This window comes from Rhinatrema bivittatum, chromosome 9 (assembly GCF_901001135.1).
Source record: "Rhinatrema bivittatum chromosome 9, aRhiBiv1.1, whole genome shotgun sequence".
Classification (NCBI taxonomy): Eukaryota; Metazoa; Chordata; class Amphibia; order Gymnophiona; family Rhinatrematidae; genus Rhinatrema; species Rhinatrema bivittatum.
The window spans coordinates 174,469,790-174,496,821 of NC_042623.1; the positions used below are offsets into that span (position 1 = coordinate 174,469,790).

The 27,032-nt window shown below is 42.0% G+C and overlaps 1 protein-coding gene across 6 annotated transcripts in view; it reads right to left on the bottom strand.

Annotated features, from left to right (window-relative positions):
• LEKR1 (leucine, glutamate and lysine rich 1) overlaps positions 1 to 27,032 on the bottom strand; it is a 515,362-nt gene that overhangs the window by 233,773 nt on the left and 254,557 nt on the right. For all 6 annotated transcript variants that reach the window (XM_029615748.1, XM_029615750.1, XM_029615751.1 and 3 more), the window contains one exon: positions 24,051 to 24,236. In XM_029615748.1, the coding sequence (XP_029471608.1) occupies positions 24,051 to 24,236 (186 nt within the window). The remainder of the gene's footprint in view (positions 1 to 24,050; positions 24,237 to 27,032) is intronic.

Below are 27,032 nucleotides of genomic sequence, written 5' to 3' on the forward strand. Positions count from 1 at the left end.
TTTTGAAATTGTGAAGAACAGTGATCATATTTATACAACTCATATAGACAGCCTCAAATACAACCTACCTAAAAGATATATACCCCAAGGAACTACAAATGAGAAAAACCAGACAAAGCAGCTTATACATTAAAACTCCTGCTAAAAAGTTTCAACGTGAACATTGGTAAAAATATAATATGCACTCTAAAATAGCACTTTATGGGCAATTCACTAAATTTTATGGCATAGATACAAAAAATTGTATATATGGTTGTAGGGCATCTTGGGGCTTTTTCTGTCTGAAGACAAAATAGTGTGTGGAAGCTATACAAGTTAGCGAACACACACTAAACTGAACATGCTCAATCCTCTTTCCCCACTGCTCCTCTTCCTTACTTACAAATGGCATATAAGTAAGCCTGGTATTTGGGGCTCGTTACAAGTGTTGATTGAAAGAATGGGAAAACAATTGGGAGAAGATGATGAAGGAGAATAAAGAGTTAAGAAAAGAAAAAGACATCTGAGTGGATTTTTTTTGTGTCTGGTACACCTCATGTGTAATATGTTTGCATTGTTACAGGCCAATGGTGAGGGGATGAGTATTTGAGAGAGTATGTGTTTTTGTCAATCAATCTAGAAAGAGGAGAGTGAAAGAATGTGGTTGGGTAGAAAATAGAGCAGTCAAGCGACATGGGTGCAGGGGTGTGGAAGGCATGTCACAGGTGAACATTTTGGTAGGTCCAGCAGAGAGGAGAGGAAAAGAGGTGGAAGTATCAGGAGGAGAATGGATGCTATAGGAAGGAGGCTTTCAACAGGAAATGGAGAGGTGAAGAAGGATGAAGTGCTGGGGTAGGGGCACAGGCCAGAGGGATGGAGGACCCTATATCATCTAGGTCAGGCCCATTACATACAAGGTGGAAGAATTCAGGACAGCACAGCAGGAGAAGGAAAAGATAAGAGAAGGGAAAGGGAGCTGTACAACAGGCATGGACTTCCCAAAGCATGAACTTCCTAAGTCTGTTGTGGAGGTAGAGCACACTGAAGAGAAGAAGATGCTGGAAGTGGTAGCAGAATAGGAGCAAGATGAGAGGCCAAAGGCTCCTTGATCTCATAGGTATTTTTTGCTGGTGTTTGTATCTATTGATAGTGATGTGATTATCATTGTATGTTTTATATTTTTGTTTTTATTATATACTGTTGGTCTGTCTCTTTGGAAACAGTAATAAGATTGATAAATAAACTACAATAGCAGAGAGAGAACCATACCAATGAATATGGTGCTTCGCTCAAGAATAAAACCACTGATTTTGGAACTGGTCCTTATGAACTTCGGCATAGCCTTTGGCTCAGACACCATAAGGAAATCCCTGGCAGCCAAAGAGCTCATTTAGACAAAAAATGCATTGGAAGTCAGCAGCCTTGGAATTGGCCCCAGAATAACAGTATAAGTGAAACAAGGTACTATGAGGATATTAAATGGGGCCTCTATGAAAAGTCAGGTAATATCTGTGCCCATCAAAAGACAGCAAGTGGCCATGTCTGTGGCATTCAGACCTCTGGAAGTTGGGTCCAGATGTCTTCATCACGCTCTCAGATTCCATACATGCAACATTAAAATAATAAATCTTTGGAAACTGTTAAGGGAAAGCTTGCCACCGTGAAAGTTACTATAGCAGACCATGAAGGGAAACTTAAATTTGGAATCTTATAATCTGTCATGCCAAGAATTTAAGGCTATTTCTTCACAGGACAGTTCATTTATACATAGAAGGCTGGAAATTTTTGAAAATCACTAGAGGAACCTTAATTTGAGATTTATTAATTTTCTAAGGCCTTCCCTAATTGGTCCTCAGGAACTTTTGAAGACATATTTAGTGGGGATTCTGTATATTTCTGAAAAATCATTGCTCACCTTCAATAAGACCTTCTTTTTACCTTAGAAAAAGAAAAATGAGGTGTTGGATACTTTATTGATGTCCCCAGGAAGTTTGGATTTAACTGTTTTTTTGGAACAAACAACTGATGAAGTGAAAGATCGTGCTATATTATTAGTTTCATTCACTTCTGTCTGACAAACATTTAATAATGAGATTCTTTTTTTGTAATAAAGATACTTCTTTTTTGGGTCAAAAGGTCTGGCGTTTTCCAGATGTTTGTAAGCAAACCCAAGTTAGAAGGAAATCAAATTGCAGGGGCTCTTGCTTCTATTCCAGAATATGTTTAACATATGAGGTAATCTGCAGTTTATTTTTGTTTTCTCCAGGAATCAGCATTTATTCCTTTCTATTGAGGTTCTGATATTTTTGTGTTTATTTTTCTTGTATAGTTCCCCCTCTTTCTTGTGGACTAGATAAAGAGTATCGTTTTTGTTTTATTTTCTTTGTAGCATTTTCTTTAATATTAATCTGATTAAGATGTTATATTTTCTGTTAGATGTTTTTTCTACTTGTTAGTTTGTAAATTTTAAATTCAGAAATAAAGAGTTAAAAAAACAAACAAAAAGAATTCAATTTATCATACCCATAAACATATGAAACAACGTACCTCTTTGATAATTATGGATACCTTTAAAACCTAACTGGCTATGTATGCATATAGCCGGTTAGGTTTTTAAGTTATCTGGCTGTACAAGGCCAGATAACTTGGTACTTATCTGAATATCTTCAAAGGATATCCGGATAAGTGGCAATCCTGTAAAAAAAACAAACCAGACAGCACTGCAAACCTTTGGTCTAATTCCCACCCCACCACCACTAATAATAAACTCCATGGAAGGCCAGAACCCCCTCAAATGCCACTAGATTTTAAAAAAATGTCATTGCCCCGCTCCAGCAGTCTGCAATGATCCCAGGTGCTTGCAGTATGGCTCTTAGCAGCTGCAATGAAAGCGTAAAGTTTCAGCCTTGGCCTTCAGTTACGCTCCTGTTTCCTGTTCTCTGTCTGGGAAGACCTGGCGGCCGCCTGCACCCAAGGGCTCAACCCACGGGGTATGGAGGATGCCTCAGGCAAAGACAGCAGCTTCAGAACCCCCGACCTCTCTATGGTACTCCTGCCCTGGTGATAATATCCAATTGCAGCGGAGAGGGCCGTGACACAGTCTACTTCATTGTTGTTTTTGCTTTGTGCTTAGGATCTTTACTCTGCCGAAAGATGAGTCATCTCCCCAGGCCTAGTTCTATGGCAGACTGGAACAGGTGTTCCTCCAGGAACAGATGTTCCTCCAGGATTTGCACCATCTTTCCCTCCTTGATCTCCGCCACACATCACATCACCCTGCTAACACTATCTCTACAGTATAGCAGAGTAGTGGCAGCATTATGTTATGGGGATGCTTTGCAGTAGCAGTGACAGGGAGGCTTGTGAAGCTAGGAAAAAAGAAAGTGAATGTCCTTGAGTGAACCCGTCAAAGCTCAGACATGAAGCTAATAGAAAATCTGTGGCAAGACTTGGAAGACTGAAGGATACAAATTATTTCAATCCATTCAGCTGCAAGATGTGAAGATTCCAGTTTAAAAGACACAGGAGTCGTTTTAGATGCTACCTCAGATGCAGTAACGTAACAATGAAAAACATTGTACAACATTAAAAAAAATTTGAAGGCTTATTTTTCTAAAAGTATTACCAGGGACAGTGAAAGGCAAAAAAAAATAATATTCAGATACAGCTCCAAATCTCGTTACAACAATCATAATTGCTAGAAAGCAACAGATACTGTATGAAACTTAGCCATGAAAAGCAAACATGTTTAAGATGAGCAATTGGCAGAGATAATACATGGGCTCATGTTTCTATTTGATGTAGTTCCTAATGATCGTTTGATGAAATTTCTAGCACAGACCAAGCCTTCGTAGCTTGTTCTCTCTCTGCAATTTTATTTCTTAGGTACTTAAAGGTACCATCCATTTCTGACATGATAGGATCCTGCAGGATACCACATTATTTTCTTTGTATCTAAATTTATGCATCTTTTAATAATGCAGGGTTCCAAGAAAAGATCACAGGTCATATGCCACAATTTATTTTATTAACTATAGCCAAAAAACAATTGCAACTTGCTTGATCTCTGGCCATGCACCCTCTCATACTAAACATGTATTTTATTATAAAACTTAAGTGATTGCTAGTAATTATTTGCCTTATCTGTGTATCTCAAATAGACTGTAAGTTCCATGGATCAGGGGGTGGAACCACTGGAATTTATTCACCTATCCAGCCATCCCCCAAGAAGATGGCAATGCTGGCAGAGCTCCATAGAAAGCAGAAGTGCCTGGAATTAGGATGAATCTAAGTTTGGCCAGAAGATATTTAAGAAGAGGGGATGGTCCAAGAGCAAAGGTCTTGGTGGCTCAAGGACAAGAATCCACAGAACAAATTAAGGTCCAAGTGAAGAATGGCAGCCTTAGACTAAGAGCAGCAATCACCTATAAGGACAACTGGATTGTTCATCAAGATGACTTCAAACAGATCTTCAGCTGAAATTTTCCTGAAGCACTTAAATGTGCAACAATTAAACCCATTCTCAAAAAACATAATTTAGACCCTACAATTCTCAATAAATAATCTCTAACCTTTCTTTCATATCCAAATTATTAGAAAAAATAGTACAAAAGCAATTGACCGAGCATCTTGAAAACAATAACATTCTATACCCCTCTCAGTTCGGTTTCAGAAAGAATTTTAGCACAGAAACATTATTACTTGCACTAGCTGATATTGCCTTAGGGGGTTTGACAATGGACAACGTTAACTACGGGTTTTACTTGACCTATCCATGGCATTCGACACCGTTAACCATACTATCCTGCTTGACAGATTATCTGAAATCGGGCTGACACAACACTACAATGGTTTTCATCCTACCTCACTAACCACTTTTTCCAAGTCAAAATCAAGAACTCCACTTCTGACAAAATAAATCTCAATTCTGGATTCCCTCAAGGCTTCTCTCTATCGGCCACTTTATTTAATATATACATGCTTCCCCTCTGTCACTTACTTGCCAATGACATACAGATTCTGATCCCAATTCAAAATTCAATTGAAACAGCCTCAAAATGCCAGCTATGCATCTATCTATTATCAAACAACTGTTAACACATATGAAACTCATCCTCAATGTCAATAAAACTGAAGTTACAGTTCTACATAGGAGACCACTTCCCATCAATTTGGCTTCATTAAAATTAGAAGACCAATCAACCGAAATACACCTTGTAATCTATGCTCGTGATTTAGGTATAATCATTGACAGTGAATTTAACTTTAGAAAACACATTTCTGCGAACCCAAGATGGCATCCTAAGGAGAGGACACAGCAAGAGCTGCTCCTCGAGATCGATATTTTTTTTCCTCTGAAACCAATATGCCTCATACCAAGTGGAAGGGAAAAGTAAGGCTGGAGACCGCTGCGACAGTATTACCATCCCCTTCCCACCGACGATAGAGGGCTTCTTTGCTGTGGCAACAGCATCAACCCCAGAGAGGAGGTCCGCGGAGGCGACGGGTGGGGAGCACACCTCGCCTCCCTTGGACATTTTAACATCACTTAGCCCTGGGGCGCCCGAGACTCCCTCTCCCCCTATTTATGGCTTGAGCACGGAGCAGGCTTGGATCTCGCGGCAGACGGGGCCAATGGGGAAACAGGCAGCAGCGGCTGCTTCCGGGTCAAAGGCCGTCTGTTTGTTGGCTGGCGTCGGAGCTCGAGGGGAGCAGCTTGAGCAGGAGAAGATCGCCATGGAGAGGCAGAGCCCAACGAGTGAAAACGCCGCTGCAATTACCATCGAAGGGGGAGAGGAACCGGTGAATGAAATTCAAAGAATTTCAGAGGTTTGCCGGAGCAGGGAGGTAAGCTCAGACCTTAGTCTTAAATTATTAAGACCACAAGAAATAACATTAGAGACAGTATGGAATGCCCTAGTTACTTTGGAGAAGGCAATTTCAACATTGACTTTAGTTGTAACTAACACAGCAAAAAGATCAAGAAATAAAGCCTGTTTTGGACATGCATGATAAAAAAATTAATGAAATTGAGTTAAAGGTAACTAAAATACAAGATGTTCAAGTAAAACTGATACAAAGTGAGTCAATTACATCCAAAAAGATGGAAACCTTGGAAAATTCCCAGAGATATATAAATCTCAGGATATTGAATTTCCCCTCTACAAAACTTGTTTCATTGCGAGACCAGTTTAAAAAATATATGATGGACATTCTTCATTTCTCAACTGAAGCCATACCACCTATCTCAAATATCTATTTTGTGTCCAAAACAAGTGAAGTGGTATTGGGGGAACCTAATGCGCCTATGAATACGGGCACTGATCTTACCGGATTTCTTGAAGCTTCAACAGAAGAGCAAGTAGAATATCAGGGAACAGTATTGTGTACTTTTGTTTTTCCAGTAGACAGAGATTCTGTCTTAAAATGCTTTCTCCGCAATAGGGAAAAACTTTTCTTTGGTGAAAAAATCAGAATTTACCCAGATGTTACAAGAAGCACACAAATTCATAGAAAAAAGATGTTGGAGATGTGCCAAGAAGCAAGGCAATTGGGAGCTAAAATAACAATAAGATATCCCTGTAAATGTTTGATGTATATTAATAACAATCGATATGTTTATCATGACCCATTACAATTACGTCATTTCTTCACCCCTACAATCATATCATGGTCTGTAGCAAGAGCAGGACTCACTTGTTCAGAATGCAGCAGGAGTATTGGGGGATGATCAGGCCAGTCCCGGCCATTGAAGCTGAAGACTTGACAAGCAACTCATCTACAATCTCACCCACCTATGCAACTCAGTGTCAGGAGATACCTGCTTGGTATTCACTGCCTGACCAGCTTTCCCATTACATATGCCGTGCACAACGCAGCAGCAAGAGTACCTACTTGATATTCACTGAACAATTTTAAAATAGCACTTACTATGCACCCTTAGAGCATGGTCAATCCCGCCACAAGCGCCATGGTAGTGACACCTCGCTTGCCATGGGCTCCCAACAACCTAGCTGTGGCCATATTCTAATAGCTTTAATACTGCCTACAAACAGTAATGATTTTCTAGTCCCAATGCCTCAGCATGACTCTTGTTCATGACTTGGTATGCCATGATCATTCCAGAAGATACTGCTTATTACTGCTGATAGCATGACTTCTCCAATTCAAGGGGGAGTATTGCAGGTTGGCACCCACAGATTAGACAGCATCCATTCAGCTTGGTAAGCCACAATTAAAGCTGTAAACATACTGCAAAAAAATGCCAAGATAGTTCAGCCCCTCCAGAGCAAAGGAAAATATTGCAGGTTGCACAAACCTATGCCATTCAGGAAATGGTAATACATGCCGTATACAAGCAAGTGCCTGTCAAAAACCCCATTCCAGAAACCCTCAGAAATTATTATGCAGAGTGTGCTGATGCAATAATAACAGAAGGAGAATATAGTATCCCTTAATTCACCAACCCAAAAGGTGAGGGGAGATTTCATCCATCACATTTCTTAAAGATGACCAGACAATGTCCAGCGTAAATAGGGAACCGCACATAGAAAATGCAGCAAGACTTACTACCTGCAAAGTGAGCCCTTCAAAAACTGCTGAAAGAAGAGGCTGGTGGGAGGACTGTTACATTGAAACATAGAAATGACGGCAGTCTGCCCAGCAAGTTTATGGTAGCTTCTGTTGAGCCATACAAATGCCCCATTCTTATCAGTTTCCCAGGCCGTCAAAGTCAGGACCCTTGTTGTTTGCTGTTAGAGTCCAAATTCTCTGTTACCTTCTGCCGTAGAAGCAGAGAGTAATGTTGGACTTGAGAGTACTGTTGGAGTTGCATCAAGAGTTTTAGGCTTATTGGTTAAGGGTAGTAACAGCCACATCAGTAAGTTACCCCTACATTTATTTTTCCCAGTCCGCAAAATTCAGTGTCCTAGTTATTTGCTGTCTATATTTAATTCCCTTTTCCTCCTTTCTCCCTGCTGTTGAAGCAGAAAGTGAGCTTTACATGAAGTTGTGGCTTATTTGTTAAGGGTAGTAACCACCACACCAGCAAGTTACCCCCACGTACTCATTTCTTCGTTTCTATCCTCTAGCCTTTAGGGATCCACAGTGTTTATCCCATGCTCCTTTCAAATCTTTCACCGTTTTTGTCTTCATCACCTCCTCCGGGAGGGCATTCTAGGCATCCACCACCCTCTCCAAGAAGAAATATTTCCTGACATTGGTTCTGAGTCACCCCCAATAACTCATAAGCAGATTATCGTGTCCAAAACACGCACCCAAACAAACATGTAGATGAGGCTATTAGCTATTACCCTTTGATGCAGTAAATCCCTGGACACCCAATGCACACTTTTTAACCCGGCAAATTTAACATCAGCCCCAGAGCTGACATTGTCATTCGCGAGTCATGGGCTTATGAAAAAAATAAAAAAATACTGTTCTCTGTGGTTTCTCCACAGAGGAGGAACCACAAAGAACAGTAGATCTACTAAAGATCTACTAATGAATTAATGAAATGAATTGATAATTTAAAAAAAAAAAAATTCTGGACTTACAATATACACGCTCCAGGCCAATTTCGCCTCTTGCTATTGTGCGTGTATATTGTGCGTCCAGAAACGTTTTTATAATGGATACATTTCATTAATTCTTTAGATGACAGTGTTCTCTATTGTTCGTTTTGAGCGACTGTAATAATAAGCGTACAGCCACGTCTCTTGGGCACTGGGGACATACCACTTCTACCTAGTGTGTCCCTTTTAACATACCGGCTCATTTAAATATAGCAATGGGTGCCCAGGAGAGGTGGCTTTGCGCACGTCAAAAAAACGGGTACCCAGGTTGGCCACCTGTTTTTATGCATGTCTTATTTCATCGGCCTGAGAGTGTCCGGAGCTCTGAAAAATTGATTTAATATTGCTGTTCCTGGGCAGACCAGAGACCTTGGGTGTTGAGTCCATCTACATGAACTACCCAGCCCAGGGTGGATGCATCCGTTGTCAGAACTATTTTGACCTGGAGACTTTGGAAGTGACCCCCTCCCCCTCATTCAGACTGGAATCTTCCTGCCACCAAGACAAGGAGTCCTGAAGGGACGGAGTGACTCGGATGCAGAGCCAAAGACCCTGAAACCATTGGGATTGCAACTTCCATTGGGTTCTTTGCATGTGTAAGCATGCCTCAACACACGCCATGCTACTTGAATTTCTGTCGTGATGGACATCAAAGAGATAGCCCTCTGGAATAGCAGGAAGGCCTTGGCCTGAGCCGTGTCTAGCAAGGCTCCTAAAAAGTCCAATTGCGGTGACAGGCTGAGATGGGACTTAGGGTAATTGATAATGTCTCTAGCACCTAGATGGTCAAGCGCATCGACTCTTTGGCCCCTGCCCTAGAGGTGATCTTGACCAGCCATTCATCCAGATAAGGGAAAACATGGTCTCCCAGTCTGTGAAGATGTGGCTCCCTCCTCAGCCAGACATGTTTGTGAAGACCCATGGGCTGATGCTAGCCCAAATGGCAAAATGCGGTATTGGAAGTGATACCATCCAACCACAAATCTGAGATACTTCTGGCAACAGTGGAAGAGCTTGATGTGAGTGTACATATCCTTCATATTGAGGGAGCATAGCCAGTCTCCTTTTTTCAACAAGGGGATCAAAATGCCCAGGGAAACCATCTGAACTTTTTCTCTTCTAGGAGAAATTTTGTTCAAGGCCCCTAGATCTAGGATGGGATGGAGTCCTCCTGTTTTTTTTAATCAGGAAGTACCAGGAGTAAAATCCCTGCCTTCTTTGCTCCAGTGCAACAGGCTCAACTGCCCTTATCATTAAGAGATAGGAGAGCTCCGCTAAGAGTACTTTCAGATGTGCTACCAGACCCCAATGCGGACTTAGAGGTCAATTAGGTAGTGTACTCAAAAGTTTAATTTCTACCCTCCAAGAACGATGGACAAAACCCACTGGTTGGAGGTTACACTGGGCTACCAGCTCACATAGAAACACAGCCTTCCCCCAACTGGGGGATCCATTGTCTTTGGTACGACAAACTTGGCTATGTTCCCAATGATCCAGTAAAAAAACCTGTCCTGGCATTGACTGGGATGCCAGCTGGAGCTTTAGGGTCCTCTGCTGTCTAGGGCAATCACGAGGGCCCTGTTGCTGCTGTCAGGGTTGAGGAGGCAGAGGATAGTATTTCCGTGGGTGGAAGAAAGACTGCTTCTGGCCAGACCTCGAAGACCTCCTGGCTGAGGAGGATGGGTCCTTGTGTGCCGTGAAGCGCTGTTAAAGAGTCACATGGTGCTCCCACAACTGAGGCCACTGCGTCCTTCACCTTATCTTCAAAGAGATTCTATCCAATACAGGCATATCAGTGAGTTGCTCCAGCACTTCCTAATGGAGATTGTAAACCCGCAGCCAGGTGAGTCTGCGAGCACCAATCCCAGCAGCAGAGACCCTCGATGCCATCTCAAAAACATCGTAGGTTGAACTGCACTCCAGGCCCTTATGCACCAGCGATAGGACCGTGTCCTGCTGCTTCTCAATCATGTCATGCATCTGCTTCAGAATGTTCTGCATATATTGTCTCATGTAGAGGTGGTAGGCTGCTATGTGAGCAATAAGCATAACACCCTGAAAAACCTTCCTCCCAAGAGCATCCATGGCCCTCTGATCCTTCCCTGGGGAGTGCCGAGGAAAGGGTCAAGAATGCTTGGCCTTTCTGAGAATGGATTCGACCACCACAGGTTGTTGTGGCAGCTGATGCTTGTCAAATCTGAGAGCCTTCTGGGTGAGATAAACTCTCAGTCTGTAACTGAAATGGGATGGCTTCCACCATCACCCGGACAAACCCTGAGAAGGAGAGGTCTTCCAGAGATTTCCTTCTGTTGTCAGGAAGAGATGGTTTCGAGGAGAGACCATCCAACGTCAGAAACATTGGAGGCGTCGAGGAAGTGACGTCACTTCCCATGCTGGTCGGCTGAATCGGGACTCCTCGCCTCCCGGGGTTATTTTCGGTGAATTAGCAGGGAAAAAGTGAGCGGTTTTCGGCGGTTCAAATTGCAAACGGCAGCGGAACACCTGGGGAGCAAGGCCAGCAAAAAAAGCCCATGGACTTTAAAAAAATTCTCATACTCCAAAGGAGGAGACGAGACAGACCTGAAGTAAATAAAATGGCGGAGCAGGGACAGCATGCAGAGCGCGGGGCAGAAGTCAGTGACCCGCAGAACATGGAGACAGAGCCTCCCTCCTGCTCTGAATGCACTCCTGGTTCCTGGAGCTTCGACAAGACATTAAAAATTTCAAAACTGAAATTGCAGCCACCTTACAAGAAATACGTGATGACCACGCGGAGCTGGGTCGGAGGCTTGATGAAGCAGATATCCGGTTGGAGGACCACGAAGAAAAATGGAAACAGCAACAAAAATCTCACAAGCCTACATTCTGAACAAGCAGAACTTGCAGATAAGATTGAAGATTTAGAAAACAGATCCAGGCGCTGCAATCTAAGATTTAAAGGTATACCCGAAAAAGATGAATATGCTAATTGCACCTTGATGGTTCAAAGGATCTGCACCATGATATTGAATGGAACATCTTCAGACGGAGTGGATCCCCAAACTACTCCACAAATTGAAAGAGCACACAGATCCCTGGGTCCCAAACTTGGGAACAAGCCCCGAGACATCATAGCTTGCTTCCATTCATATGCCTATAAAGAGCGGATCGCGACGGCGGCACAACAAAAGTGGCTATGGAGTTGGGAGGAGAATGACATCGCCATCTATGCAGATCTTGCCGCTGTCACCCTGTGCAAACGTTCAGCTTTTAAACCCATCATGGTGGCAATGGCGGCTGCGAAAATCTGCTATAGATGGCTGTTTCCATTTGGACTGTGGTTTCAGATTGATGGGAAATCGCATACTGTCCGCACGCTTGAGGAAGCAGCGCACGCTATGAAAGAGGTGGGCCTTTCCGTGGAGATTCCTGCCCCCAGCAGTACTACCCTGGCGGGAACCAGATCAGAGATGCCTCGGTGGCAGCGAGTCAACAAGGGCGACCGCAGACTACGCCGGAACATCAGCGACAGCACACAAGTCTCCGCGCAAACTTGACTTACTTCTATGAGGGTGCTCCCTCGCAGAGCTATTGACTGCCTTCCTACTGTGGGGTGTAAGTGACGGTTGGTCATGTCACGATCCCCATACTTACCTGCAACCATGCTGATTAGTTTGGACTTATGAGTACTCTTAGGTACATGTTGTCGGGTTTTTTTTTTTTATATTGATGACTAGCTCCAGAATGCCCTGAGGGGAGACCGGCTCTCCATACTGGTATGGGTTTTTTCCTCCACTAGAAACTGGGAATGATGGGAATCTTTCCCATGGGTTGCAGAGGGGTGGAGGTGGGGGATGAGTATTCTGCCTTATTATATACCTGCAAGGTTTCATGCTAAGGAGCACTCGAAGTTTTGTTATTTATCAGTACAGCTTTCCTGTCAGGGGGTCCAGGGATGATTATGCTTTTTGGTTCAGAGATGGGGGTTCTCTAGGGGTGCAACAGCATCGGAGGGACTTAAATTTCTGGAGTCCTGAGCTTTGGAGGGGGGTTTAGTTCTGGTTGTAATGGCCATGGTTAAATTTATTTCTCTTAATGTGAAAGGTTTAAACTCAGGCCACAAATGAAGATTATTCATTCAGGAAATGGGGCGTTTAAAGGCAGATGTGATTTACTTACAGGAGACACATCTCCGGAAGAGATATGAGAGTCTTATGAAATCTGATAAATATCCGCAGCAATTCTGGGCGGCTGCAACAAAAGATGTATTTATTTATTTTATTTATTTATTTAGAATTTCTTCTATAGCGATAGCCGTTTGCACATCGTATCAGTTTACATATAACTAGGAACTTTTAGGCATAGCCCCTTTACATGGAACAGTAACAACTATATGAGACGAGGAACAGTAAATAACTAATGTTAAATACGAGGAACTAAATGATACAGAGGATCATGCTAAAATAATAAAATACAAGATACAAAGGACTATAATACAAGGTACAGAGACTCTTGGTAATTCCAAAGCAACGCTAGTGGATCAATTGCAAAGAGATAAAAAGAAAAAGACTGAGCTGACATGATGGTTAAATAAAGTTCATGAGGAAAGGATCCAGGGGGAACTCACATAAGATAATAAACAAAATTCTGTAAAAGAGGTACGCGAATATCAGGGGTTCATCAGAGGAAGGAGGGTAGAAAGCAGTGGTAGAAGTAGTGGTTAAAAGTGTTTAAAAGCGGTAAAAAGAGGAAGAAAGTAGCAGTCAATAATACAATGTAAGGAAAGAGGAGTGGTCAATAATACACAGGTAATCAGGGGAAGTACCTGAATTGAAGAAAGAGAGGACAGGAGTGGAGAGACTTAACTGTTATAAGTATTCATTGATTCGATTACACAAATTTTAGGTATTCTTCGTGAAAAGGGAAGAGTGTGAGGGGTAGGCCTGAAGGAACAACCATGTTTTTAGTTTTTTTTTTTAATTTAGGAGTGGAGGTCTCTGTGCGCAAATCTGGAGGTAGGTGAGTTCCATAGGGTGGGGCCAGCAAGGGAAAAAGCTCTGTTCATAGTGGAGGTAAGTTTGGTGGATTTGATTGAGGGCGTGCAGAGTGTTCCTTGGAGGGCAGGACGAGTGGGTCTTGTGGACGTGCAAGGAAGGAGAGGAGGGTTGATCAGTGGAGGTTTTCATTTTATAAGGCTTTTATGGATGAGGGAAAGTGCTTTGAAAAGAATCATGATTTGTATTGGTAGCCAATGCAGTTCTATAAGCGTTGGTGTAATGTGGTCTCTTTTTTTGGAGTTTGAGAGAATACGTGCAGCGCGCGTTTTGTAAGAGTTGTAACGGTTTAGTATACGTGGAGGGGAGGCCGAGGAGGAGAGTGTACAGTAGTCTATTTTAGAAAAAATAATAGACTGAAGTACGGTGCGAAAATCAGAGAAATGTCGTAAAGTCTGAGCTTTTTAATCGTTTGTAGCTTGAAATAGCAGTCTCTTAGGATAGATTTAATAAAGGGTTTGAAAGTGAGTTGGTTGTCAATAAGAACACCCAGGTTGCGGGTGTGAGAGGGGAAGGTGGTGGAGGAGTGAGAGAGGGGGATAGGGGGAGATGGATGCTTGTTGGAAATAATGAGGAGTTCAGTTTTTTGAGGGTTGAGAGCAAGGTGCATGTCTGTGAGGAGTTGGTTGATGGAAGAAAGGCAGGATTCCCAGTTTTGGAGAGCGGTTTGGAGGGAGTCAGAGAAGGGGAAGAGAATTTGCACGTCATCTGCATAGATGAAGTGTTTGATACCAAGGTTGGTGAGGAGGGTGGTAAGGGGAAGCATATAAATGTTAAAGAGGGTAGAGGAGAGTGAGGAGCCCTGGGGGACGCCCTGATCAAGACTAATAGGTTCGGATTCAGTGTTATTAGTTAGGACTTGAAATAGCGATTTTGTAGGTAAGATTGCACCCAGGAGAGTGCAGTTCCCGAGATCCCAATACTTCTGAGGATGTTGATAAGGATAGTGTGATTGACAGTGTCGAACGCCGCAGAGATGTCCAACATGGCAATCAGATAAGAAGAACCCGAATCGATTCCTTTGATTAGGGTGTCAGTTAGTGAAAGTAGTAAGGTTTCGGTACTAAGATGCTTCCCGAAACCATATTGCGTTGAGGGAAGAATGTTGTGTTGTTCGAGGTAGAGAGAAAGGCGAGAGATGCTAAATATTCTGGGGTGGGTATTTTAATTCACAAAGATTTGCAGTTTGAATTACTGAATTTACATTGTGACTCTCAGGGCCGCTATCTTCTGCTAACTGTGAAGTTAGGGGGGGAATGTTTGACACTCTGTGCCGTTTATGGCCCAACCTCTCACAAGGAGGCCTTCTATATCAAGCTCTACACTTTCTTTGCTGATAAGGCAGAGGGAAGCGTAATTTTAGGAGGGGATTTTAATGTTACCCTCAACCCATATATTGACAACTTTACTGGGATTACTTCAGATTCTTCAGTGACCAGAAAGGCTCTCAAAAAAATAATTACACTGATAGCTGGGATAGATGTCTGGAGATCACGTTTTCCCTCCTCTAAGTGTATTCCTTTTATTCCCACCCGCACAATTCTTATTCCCCGCCTCGACATGTTCTTCATAGATAAAACTAGGATCAATATGGTACAGAAGGCAGATATTGAACCCATTGTTTGGTCCAAGCATGCCCCGGTTTGGTTTCAATTACAATTAAAAAATTATGATACTGGCCAGAGATATTGAGACTTAACGACTCCTTATTAGAGGACAGTACGTTTCAAAAACAGATACATCAGGAAGTACGGGAGCTGAACCCGGGAACTATTTGGGAATGCTTGAAGAGTATTCTGCGAGGTTCCTTTAATGCCAGAGCCACTTATGTTAATAAACAGAGGGAAAAGGATAGGCTACACTTAATGACCACACTACAACAGCTTGAACTAACTCACATGCACGACCCTTCACATCCTTTATTGCTGAGGTGAATACAGGAAACTCGGGATAAAATTGCGGTGCTTGATTCGGCGCGCATAGCTCATCAGTTAGAATTGGCTCAGCAGCAATTTTTTGAAGGGGGAAATAAGGCCGGGAAGCATTTAGCGCAACTGCTTAAGCGTCGACAAGCGCTAGCTACTTTCCCTAAAATCAAAAATACAGAGGGTCAACTCCTGACTGACAACACATCTATTAGACAACAATTCCTCCAGTTTTATACCAAGATGTATAGTGGAGATCCAAACATCCAAGATAGGGATATTATAGACTATCTTTCTGATACGCCTCTCCCAGAATTGACTACCTCTCAACGGCAATTTCTGGACAAAGATATTACCCTGGGGGAAATCCATGATGCTATCAAATCATTAAAACCTGGTAAATCTCCGGGCATCGATGGTTATACTTCAAAGTTTTACAAACGCTTTGCCTCGGCATTAGCGCCGGTACTTCAAAAATTTTTTAATTCATTATGGACGGGGACCACCCTTTCATCCCACGCCAATTCGGCAGGGATTACCATTTTGGCAAAACCAGGCATGGATCCAACACTTTGTGGATCCTACCGCCCCATTTCTCTTCTGAATATTGACATTAAGCTGCTGGCAAAGATCCTGGCCAATCGCTTGAATTGTTTCATTGCACAATTGGTTCACTCAGACCAAGCGGGATTTATTCCTGGCCGAACCACAGCAGATATAATGTCCATAAGATAATAGATATTCTTTGGTACGCAAAGAAACATAAGATCCCTGCTATAGCCCTCTCCCTAGTTGCTGAAAAGGCATTCAATATGGTACATTGGCCATAATCTATTTCACACTATGGAGAAAATGGGTTTTGGGGGCCCTTATCTTGAATGGCTTCAGCAGCTATATAGCACTCCCAAGGCGTGTCTCAAAATTAATGGTGGGTACTCCCCTATGTTCACAGTTGGAAGAAGGACAAGACAGAGATGCCCGCTATCCCCACTACTTTTTGCCCTTTTTCTTGAGCCCTTTGCGGTTAACATTCGTCTGAACGCTGAGGTTACAGGGTTCGTCCTGGAAGGGATGTCTTCTAAACTTTCTATGTATGCCGACGATATCTTTCTAACACTTACTCACCCTGAGACCTCCCTTAGGCATATGACAAATGAAATGGAGACTTTCAGCCACGTCTCAGGCTTTCGGGTCAATGGGACAAATCTGAGATCTTGAATATCAGTATCCTACCACATGAGGTTACCCACTTACAAGGGTTGTTTAAATTTAAATGGGCGCATTCTCAGATTAAATATCTGGGTATTTATCTGAGTGCTACACAGGATTTGCTCTCCATAAACTACACACCCTTATGGCACAAACTTAACAAAGCCTTGGAAGAATGGAGTAGATATATATCCTGGTTGAGCCGTATGGCAGTCTTTAAAATGACCATACTCCCCAAACTTTTATATTTATTTCAGACACTTTTGATTCTGGTCCCTCCAAACCTTTTAAAACAATGGCAGAAGAAATGTATGGCCTTTATTTGGGCAGGGCGACGACCCAGGGTATCTCGGCAAGTTTTATTTCTCCCTAAGTCCAGAGGGGGGCTTCATGTCCCAGAAATCGCCAGATACTATTGGGCAGCCCAACATAAAAATCTGGTGGATTGGCATATTACGAGGCAACCTAAACAATGGGTCCTACACACACAAACCTGGCTAGGACAGGTCCCACTGCGCAGTTTACTATGGCAGCACAAAGGTACATGGTTGGTTAATCCTAACGCCCTTCTTCCACCATCTTCCCTCCTCTCATTGACATGGCAACAACTCCGGCCACGGTTAGTAGGGGGACGGGAATACCAAACAAGGCGTTTATATACAAACAAGGCATTTATATACAAACAAGGGTTCCCGCCAGGATATGAGAGTGTGGTATTTTTGGTGTGGAGGCAGAGGGGGATTATAACCTGGGAACACATACGGGGACCACAGAAATTGCGGGCTTTTCCAGATCTGCAACAAACATATGACCTACCTGCATCTGCAGCCTATTCTTATGTCCAATTAGCCCATTTTGCAAGGGTCAATCTACTCATGGTGCCACTTAATATGGGTATGTCTGACTTTGAAAAAATCTGTCATAAGGCTAACAGTTCTAAGCAAGTTCTCTCCATGACCTCTTGGCTTTTAACACCTCAAATGGAGGTCATTCCTGCCTTTCAGAAAGCTTGGGAAAAAGACCTACTGTTTGACTGGACACCCGCGCTCTGGAAGTCTATCGATCGGAGCTTAGGTAGGGGATACATTGCTTCCTCTCTCATTGAAAATGCTTATAAGTTGGTATATCGGTGGTATGTATGCCCCATTCAACTTCATAAATTTGCACAACACATTTCAGATAAATGTTGGTGGATCTGTGGGGAGGATGGTTCTTTTTTACACATGTGGTGGGGGTGTCCCAAAGTGCAGAAGTTGTGGCAGGAGATATATCAATGGTTGCAGGCAATGATCCCGTGGCTAAATGTTTTTCAACCACTGCATGTTTTACTGGGCACCAGGTTCCCAGGGGTCTCAGTATATCAGGATTGTATGGCATATATTATTCTGAAAGCTAGTAGATGCGAACTAGCATGGGTATGGAAATCACCAATAGTTCCAACAAAAGCAACCATATAACAAAGAGTGGCTAAAATAGTTTTTTTATCTCATATTACAGCTTTTAAGCAGCACAACACATCTAAGTTTGAAAATACATGGCAGGCCTATCGGATCTGGAAATCTACGCAAGTGGCCTCTACCCCTGCAGTGTATGCCGCCTTCTATGGTTCTTCCCTGATCTATCTCACTAGAATTAGGTTGTACCTTGATTTTAAATGTTAATGATGACTCCCAACTGTTCTTTTCAGTTTATTGAGCTATACTTGCACTATATAAGGTTTAAGGTTTTAAGGTTTAAGGTTTATTGGTACTTATATACCGTTGTCTCAGCATAGCCTTCACAGCGGTTAACATAATAATAAAATACAATAAAAGAAAATTACAAACGATAATAATAATAGGAGATAAAATTTAACAAGTAAAAATAAAAGATATCCTAATAAAATAATGTCAGAAGCCATAAATATTAAACCAATAAATACTAAAAGAGATAAAACATGCTTCAAGTATTAAGGTTAATAAAACGTCAAAGCCACCTGTGATTGTACAGTTACATTGATACCTATTTCTTATCTTCATTATATGCCGCATGGAATAGCCAAGTTTTAAGTTCTGCTTTAAACTTATTTTTTTCTTGCTGCATTCTTAGTTGCATTGGTAGTGAGTTCCATAGCTTTGATCCCGCGATAGACAGTGCCCTTTCTCGAATCTGACTGAGGTGTGCTGATTTAATGGAAGGAATTGATAAGAGACCTTTGTTAGCGGATCTGAGGTCTCTTTGTGGTACATGCAATCGTAAGGCGGCGTTAAGCCATTCTGTTCTTTCTCCATAAATTATGGTATGTATTATTCATGCCGCCTTATATTGTATTCTAAAGTGCACAGGCAACCAATGTAAAGTCATCAAAGTTGGTGTAATGTGCTCAAACTTCCTTTTTCCTGTTAACATCCGAGCTGTGGCATTCTGAAAACCTGCAAAGGCCTAATCGTAGACTGAGGCAAACCAAGCATTAATGCATTACAGTAAGCAAACCAAGCATTAATGCTACCAAACCAAGCATTAATGCATTACATTAGCAAACAGAGGCTTTAGGGGGAGGGGGTGGGGGGGAGGTTTAAAGGTATAAAATCAATGTTTTATTTCATTTTCAGAATGTGAATCTACACCTACAACTCCACTATATTCACAGGAGGATGTCTTCCTACATGTACACTTTCTATTATGTTTCATGGCATGTTATGTATTACATTTGATTCACTGTCTGTTCAATAAAAACTTTTAATTACAAAAAAAAAAAAGAAACATTGGAGGCGTCATTTCCCCAGGGGTCATATGGGCCCTCATCCTCACTGCCTGAAGGAGAGGATGGGTCTCTAGATACTTGGTCTCCGGCCAGAAGTATAGTGACCAACTCAACTAGCCATGGGGGCTCAGACCCCAGTGTCATTCCATTCCTTGGCTGAGCTTCCTCCGAGAACTGGCTGTGACAAAGTTTGCCGGATAAGTTAATTCAGCTAATTTTAGGGCTGCTCTCCAGCATCCCTAAAATTTTTCAGTTATGTTATCCAGTTAAGGCGAAAAGTCAGCATTTATCCATCTAATTAAACCAGATAATCAGCCCTGCCCCAAAATACCCCTGCCACATCTCAGACGTATCCAGCTAACCTTTTAGTTGGATAAAACTTAGTGAGCCAAGTTCAGGGTGATCAGATCAGTGGGATTTTAAATCCTATGGTTTGTTCAGCTAAGTCTGGGACTTAGCCAGACAAACCACTTTCAAATTTGACTTCTCTGTATCTGAGGGAAAAGACTTTGATAAATCAGGCCCTAAATCTTTGAAAATTTACTTCTCAATATGTTTAGTTGCACACTGTATATTAAGTTATATCTGTAATATGTTTTAAATAAAACAGAAGAAAGAAATTTCATCTCATTTGTCATGATTTCAACATTATAGATGCGCTGAAAATCTGGCATCTATGATTGCTATTTTTAAACACCACATATGCTCTGGCTATTCATTTTGGGTGGGGTTTATATGACTATGTCAATCACTATAAAAACAGCTCAGGAAACTAAGAAATACATTTTAAAATATTCCCTTTATCATAAGAGTCATCACTTGTTTCTCAGTTTCTAAGATTCTATTAGTACTAGCCATGCTCATCACCCAACAGATCTCATCAAACAAGAAAATACACATACACTGGGCAGATTTTTTGAGGGGTGGGTGAGGGTGTAGTCCATTCTATTTCGCATAACTAGTTATTCTTTTTGCAACTTTATCTGATAATAGTAAAGCAGGGTTTAAAAAAAGATTTGGGCAAGTCTCTGGGGTCCAAGTCAATTAACATTAGTTAAATAGGTTTGAGGATTATCATGTCTTACTTCTAAGTGTGCAACAGTTGAAGACAAAATGGTAATATAATACAAAAACCATGGGATAAGTACAGAGAACACCTAGTGGCAAATATTGGGGGTTCAATGCAAAACAACAGAGGTATTAAAAGTCATTATTTAACCTGCATAGAACTACAGTTACAATCCAAAATAGCTGTGTTTAAATTACATCTGGCTTCCAAGAAAGCAGTGGGGTAACTGCACAGAGTGGTGGTTACAACACAAAACAGCAGTGGTATGGTTGCATCAGGCTTCTAGGGAGGTTGGGGTAAACTGTATGGAGGAACCATGGTTAAAATTCAAACTTCAATGAGCTAAACAATTCTGGACAAAATCCTCATTAATTTTGATAGCTGTGGGGGTTATTACTAAGCTTGGCAACAAGACATGGAAGGGAGCCTAAGTATTGTGTTAAATATTGATCTTATAAGAATCAAAGTTGAAGATAAGGTCTGAAATGGCTTGACAGCAGAGGTAAAGGAGATCAGCATTTGACTGATTTGAAGCATGCTTGGGACAGATGTGGAGAGCAGTGGTAGGTAGAAGTTTGAGAGGTCAGGCAAAAGACAGAATGGGTGAGGCCACGCCATTGAATATATCCAGCCATCTTAAAGTTAGCCAAATAAGTATATCTGACTAGCTTTAGGACAGCCCTATGGGCCAAACCTTTGCATTTGGTGGTCTGTGGGCCTGACCTGCTGATCTCCGCACTACCTCCAGTTCTGAGCTCGGGGAAACAAACTCCAACGCCAGAGAAGGCCCCCAAATGGACACGCAGCAGGCCACCATTTTCAGCCAGCTTCCGACGCCGCCACTCTCCCCAAATCCTACTAAGGCACGTATGTGCCCAATGCCGATTCTTTTAAAAGGCCTACATCAGGAAAAGGCCTGGAGCACATGATGATGACCTCACTAACTAAGGCCTATAAAAGGCCACTGCAGCAGCTCCTCTTTGCTCAGCAATAGGTCTACTACTGTTACTAGAGCGAGTTGCCTCAGTGTCCCTGTATGCGTTCCTGATCTTCGTCTCATCAGTCCCTACTCTTCTTCTCTGTTTGTGGTCAGTCTTCAGTTCTTCATGTTTGTTACGACTGTCGCTGCCCGATGTCTCCACTCCACCCTCCTTACCTCTCTGGCGACTCCTCCCGCGGTTGACGGACGTTTGGCTGCCGCGGCGTCTGCCTGCCGTTCTCTCCGGCGTCCCCAGTCTGGCTTGGGCGCTGCCTCCCACCATGCTGTCCAGCTGCCTTAGGGCGCGCGCGCCGTGCGGCCCTGCTTCAAATACTTTCTTTGGCGCAAACCTCAGGGGCGTCCCCCTGTGATGATGTCACGTATCCCGGATACAAAAAGCCTACACTACTGCTAGCTAATTGAGTTAGCAACAGGTATTCATATTGGTGAACTCCTTACGGATGGGATTCGCTCTCCGTACCTAGCTACTCTGCCTCTCCATTATTGGACTAACTCTATTTGGGGTACCCTCTCCTCGGGGGCCTCTCTCTTCTCTTTTAGGTCGCTATCTGGAACCGGTACTCGCTCCTCGAGGACCCATGTTCCCGGACTCGCTGCCTGGACTTCACTTCTGCCTGGAAGATACCGCTGCCCTCACCATCAGTGAGTTACCTTCTACTTCTCTCTCTGAGCTGTTCCCTGGAACCAGGTACTCGCTCCTCGAGGGCCTGCCTCTACCCAGCTCCTGTGATTCCTACTGAGAGAAACCGCTGTGTGAGTACTCAAACTACGAGGCTCTATTCCAGGACCCTGCATATACTTCATTGTACTCACTATCTCAGTTTCTCTTCACTACAGCACAGCAATTGTGGGATCTCTGTTCCAGAGCCCTGAGGGACTACAAGCCCAGCCAGACTTCATCTCTGCTCACTACTGCCACCTCTGGTGGCTCCTCAATACTGTTAATAAAAGATCTATCTGTGTTGTGTGTCCTAAAGCTGAACCTGACCTGTGGCCCCTCACGGGACTTCCCCCCATGGGCGTGGTCAGCAGCCACAGTGTCCAAGGGTCCACCCAAAACCTTAAAAACAATAACAATGTTATCCTCGTCCTGTGGTCAGTCTTCAGTGTCTTCTGTCACTTCGCCTGCCCACCTGTGTTGTTCCTTGCCTCCCTGTCTGCCTATCTATCCCTTCTTCCCTTGAATGGATCTCTGGTTCTGACTTCAGCCTGCCTCTGGACTTTGCTTGAACTCCACCTGCCACTGACCACTGCCTGCTCTCCGACTTCGTCTGAATCTTCTCTGCCCTGGACCCTGACCTCTAAAACAACCATCTTGACAGATCTCTGGTTCTTCAGCAAAGGCCTCTGCCTGACATGTTAGCCCTGGCACCCGAGGGCTCAATCTAAAGGGAACGAGGGCTGGTACAAGTGAAGCTCCAGTTGGGCCTTTGTCTCATCCAGCTCCGTAAGCCGACAGTGGAGACCTGCAGGGCTCCACCCTGCAGGTTGCGGCTAAGTTGGCTTCTCCCCTGAATGCTCTTGCCCCACCCGCCAGTTAGCCAGCTAAGTGATGGCCATTCAGTAGCGCCGGATATTCAGCCACAACTATTTAGCTAGATAAATCTAAGCTTATCCAGCTAAATAGCGCTAATATCACCCTCTTGGTCTTTATCTGCCATCATCTACTATGTTAGTATGGAATAGATCTCCCCATTAGGATGTGCTGGGAGCTTTAGGATGCAGGGCTGAATGGACCATTGATCTGATTCAGTATGGCACTTCTTATGTTCTTAAATCATATAATGGTATTGTTTGATCACATTTCATGTTAGTATTAAACAATACATTTGTCATCAAGAAATATCCATCATACTCCAGACCATATCAATTTGTTCTTTTTTTAAAAATGTTAAAAGTAAGAGGAAAACACATCGTTCTACTTTTACAATGGCCTACTGATACTAGTCTGGAACGTACAAAACTGTGAAAAGCACCTACTTAGTACTTTACAGTGAATGTTAAAACTTGTTAACTCAGTTTGGGAACATAATAATTTCACCTTTTAGATGAACTAGCCAACTGTTTTGCCAAAACAAAAGAACAGCAAACACAGGATCTTACTTTGGAAGATTGTTTTGTTCATGGTTATTTTTGACTTAATGTTTTTGCTTTATGTTTTTACTATTGTGACAAATAATCAGGAAATGTGGTTTATAAATTTCAAATTTAAATTATTTTAAAAAAATATTATCTTACAATTTACATATAATATTCAAAAAAGTATTTGATACAGTAACAGTTTTACAATGTAAGTTGTAAAAGTATATCTTTATTAAGAGGTAAAAATAGGTTTAAGAGGTTGATAATCCCCTTTTGGTTTTCACTGAATTAACCAAAGCCAAATAAGATGATTTAGATGTTACATATCCATTAATGGTTAAAACAATTTTAAAGTGGTGAGATATAATTAATAGATAATCTGTAGCATGGTACTTTGTCACTCTTAGGAGGACTGAACAGAGACAATCTTATCTTACCTACTATTTGCTTTTGCAGTTCCTGGCATCTGATTTGCAACTCATTTTCCATCTGGAGTGAAATCTGGAGCTGCTGAGTTTTTAACACAAAAGAATCTGATACCAACTGTAGATCTTTCACCTGTTCCTCCAAGCCAACATTTTTCTTTTGGGACACTGCCAGTGCTTCACTGAGTTTTGTTATTTCTAAGGGAAGATTAATTAAACAGCATTAATGAAGTTAGAAAGATAAAACAATCTAACAGTAATGTGCATTCAGATGATCTAAAAATGAAAAACACAATGAATGAGTCAATTTTCATTTTGGTTCAGGTCAACCAAACCGAATGGGCACAGTTTCCTGAAAAATCTGAATCATTTTTGCTCAGTTTGGCCCCATTTAACTCTATGGGGGAAGCATAGCAATTAATTATTTTAGATCTGAAGTCAAACACAGTGGAAGCAGTTGGAAATGGGACAAGAAAGAAGCAGAAACAATCATGTTTCAGCACTTTTTCAACCAGGTTATCCCAGCTGGCAGTTGCCTGGATTTATTTCAGCATTTTTTTAGGTAAAAGTAAAACTAAGAGCACTTTGAGCAGCTAGTGACCAATCTGTTCTCAATGATTCCTCTGCTGGATCTAAGAGACAGAAGGCAGAGATTTTGAAGCTCTTTGCTTCAAAGTTTCAGAGTTAAAAAAAAAAAGAATAGAAAAAAGTTTTAGATTTAGAGGAGAAACCAAAGTATGCTCTTACAGTCACTGTCACTGTGACCTAACTGTGCTGCTAACAACAGGAGAAATTCTAACTGTAACAATGTGACTGTATATCAGCATAGTAAGACTACACTTCTTACAACAGACTGAAGCTAAACTCTGTAAAAACTGAATACACCTATACATCATTCCCAACTCTCCATGCAGTCCCCCATCGCATCTCACATTTGATAATCACACAATTACCATAGTAACTCATGCCCGGAATTTAGGCATTATCGCTGACTCCAAACTATCCATGATAGAGAACATATCCAAACTTGTAAATCTTCATTTTATAAAGTGAATCTTCTAAAAAGACTTAAACCTCTTCTCTTTCCAGCAGACTTCAGAACTATGCTTCAAGCCGTCATCCTTTCAAGTTTAGACTTTTGTAATTCTTTATACATTGGGTGCCCAGAATCAACAATCTGCCCATTTCAATTTATACAAAACTTGGCAGCTTTCCTCCTAACAAATACCAAAATGAAAGAATATATTTCTGCTGTTCTCCTCAGCCTCCATTGGTTACCAATTAAGCAACGCATTCAATATAAAATTCTAATGCTAATTTTCAATTTAATTCATAATCCATCCTCCATCTGGTTATGTACTTCTCTACCTCTTTACCAGTCTCGACGTCACCTAAGATCAATCGATAAAAATATCCTCAAGGTCCCAACGGTCAAAACTGCCAGACTAGAAATCACCAGAAAATGTGCCTTTTCAGTAGCTGGTCCCCTGCTTTAGAATTCAATTCAAGACTCATAACCAACCTGAAAGAATTTAAGAAAAAATTAAAAACATATTTATGTTCTACTGCCTTTGAGCTTAACAATACAGAATAATGCCTCTATAATCCTCCTCCCAATCATACTGTTGCTTATTTAGTTAATTTACACATTAGTTATTGCTTACATTTTAACACTTATACTTAATTGTATTTTTACTTATTTTTATTTTCTGTTTTTAATTTCTTTCATTGTACCTTAATGTTATGATGTCTTTGTTTTATCTATTATTATATTATGAATATTCTTGCCTGTAAACCGTCTAGATTGCCACATTGTGTATAAGCGGTATACAAAAGTTTTTAAATAAATAAAATAAATAAATAAATATAGCAGGCAGGCAGCATGTTTCAGTGACTATAAGAAACATATATAGATTGATTTTCTCTTGCAGTGTGTGCAAAATGGCCAACAACTAATTGTGGCAGGGTGCGGCTTGCTTTCGCTATGTAAATTAGTGACACTATGATACTGTATTAATTATTCTGTGACTCCTGTACTAAATTCTTAGTGTACTTAGCATGCATCAGCAGTTCACTGTGTTCTGTTTGTAACATAAGTGACTGTCTGGTCTGCTGTCTGTGTGTCACCATTGATTGTAACACTAAAAGCCTCTATCCATTAGCGATCTGCTTAAATAAACTGCATCATGTCCCTGGTATTAAGAAGAAAACATATCAATGGGAGAGGACAATGGAAGGCTATTCTTTCTCCAGAGAGACCTGGAGCGAGCACAAGTAGCAGTGGCAATGATGAGAAGCAATGGCTAAGGATCAAGAGCCTTCCTATCAAGCTTAGAAAGGATTTTTTAAGAGGAGAAAACCACTTAGTAAGGATATATATTCATTTAAAATGAATGGGTAGTCTGAACCAGACTGGCCCAGTTTTGTTTTGGTTCATTTTACCCAAAATACATGCACAGCCCCAATAAAAAAAAATCCAAATTTCATGTGTTTTTGTGTTTTGGCAAATAGTGTGTGCTATTCAATAGTGTGCCCTATTTACCAAGAAAATTTATTTTTAAATGCAGCCCCATCACCAAGCTAGGGCCAGAGCCTATCTGGCTGGGCTAAGCCAAGCCCAGATGGGGCATCCCCAGGCCTCTCTGCCCCATCTCTCCTAGAAATCAGCCAGGGCCAGGAACTTCTCTGGCCCCCACTTACCCCTTCTGTGGGGTTGGCAGGAAAAAGGTTCAGTAGCAAATCCCACTCTCCTCTGCCCCACTATGACTCTTAAAAAATGTCATCCAGCCCTGAGACTAGCACCAAAGTAGGGAGCCTGGTATGGACCCAGGGAGGCCCGTTTTGTTTTTAAATGTTTATTTCAGTTCAGCAAATGAAGATTGTCTGCAAGCCATCTTCCTAGATGGACTTTCTTGTGCTCTGAAAGATGAGCTCTCCGTCCGTGAGACTCCCACGTCTCTAGAAGACCTGATCTCCCTTGCCGGCAGGATCGAA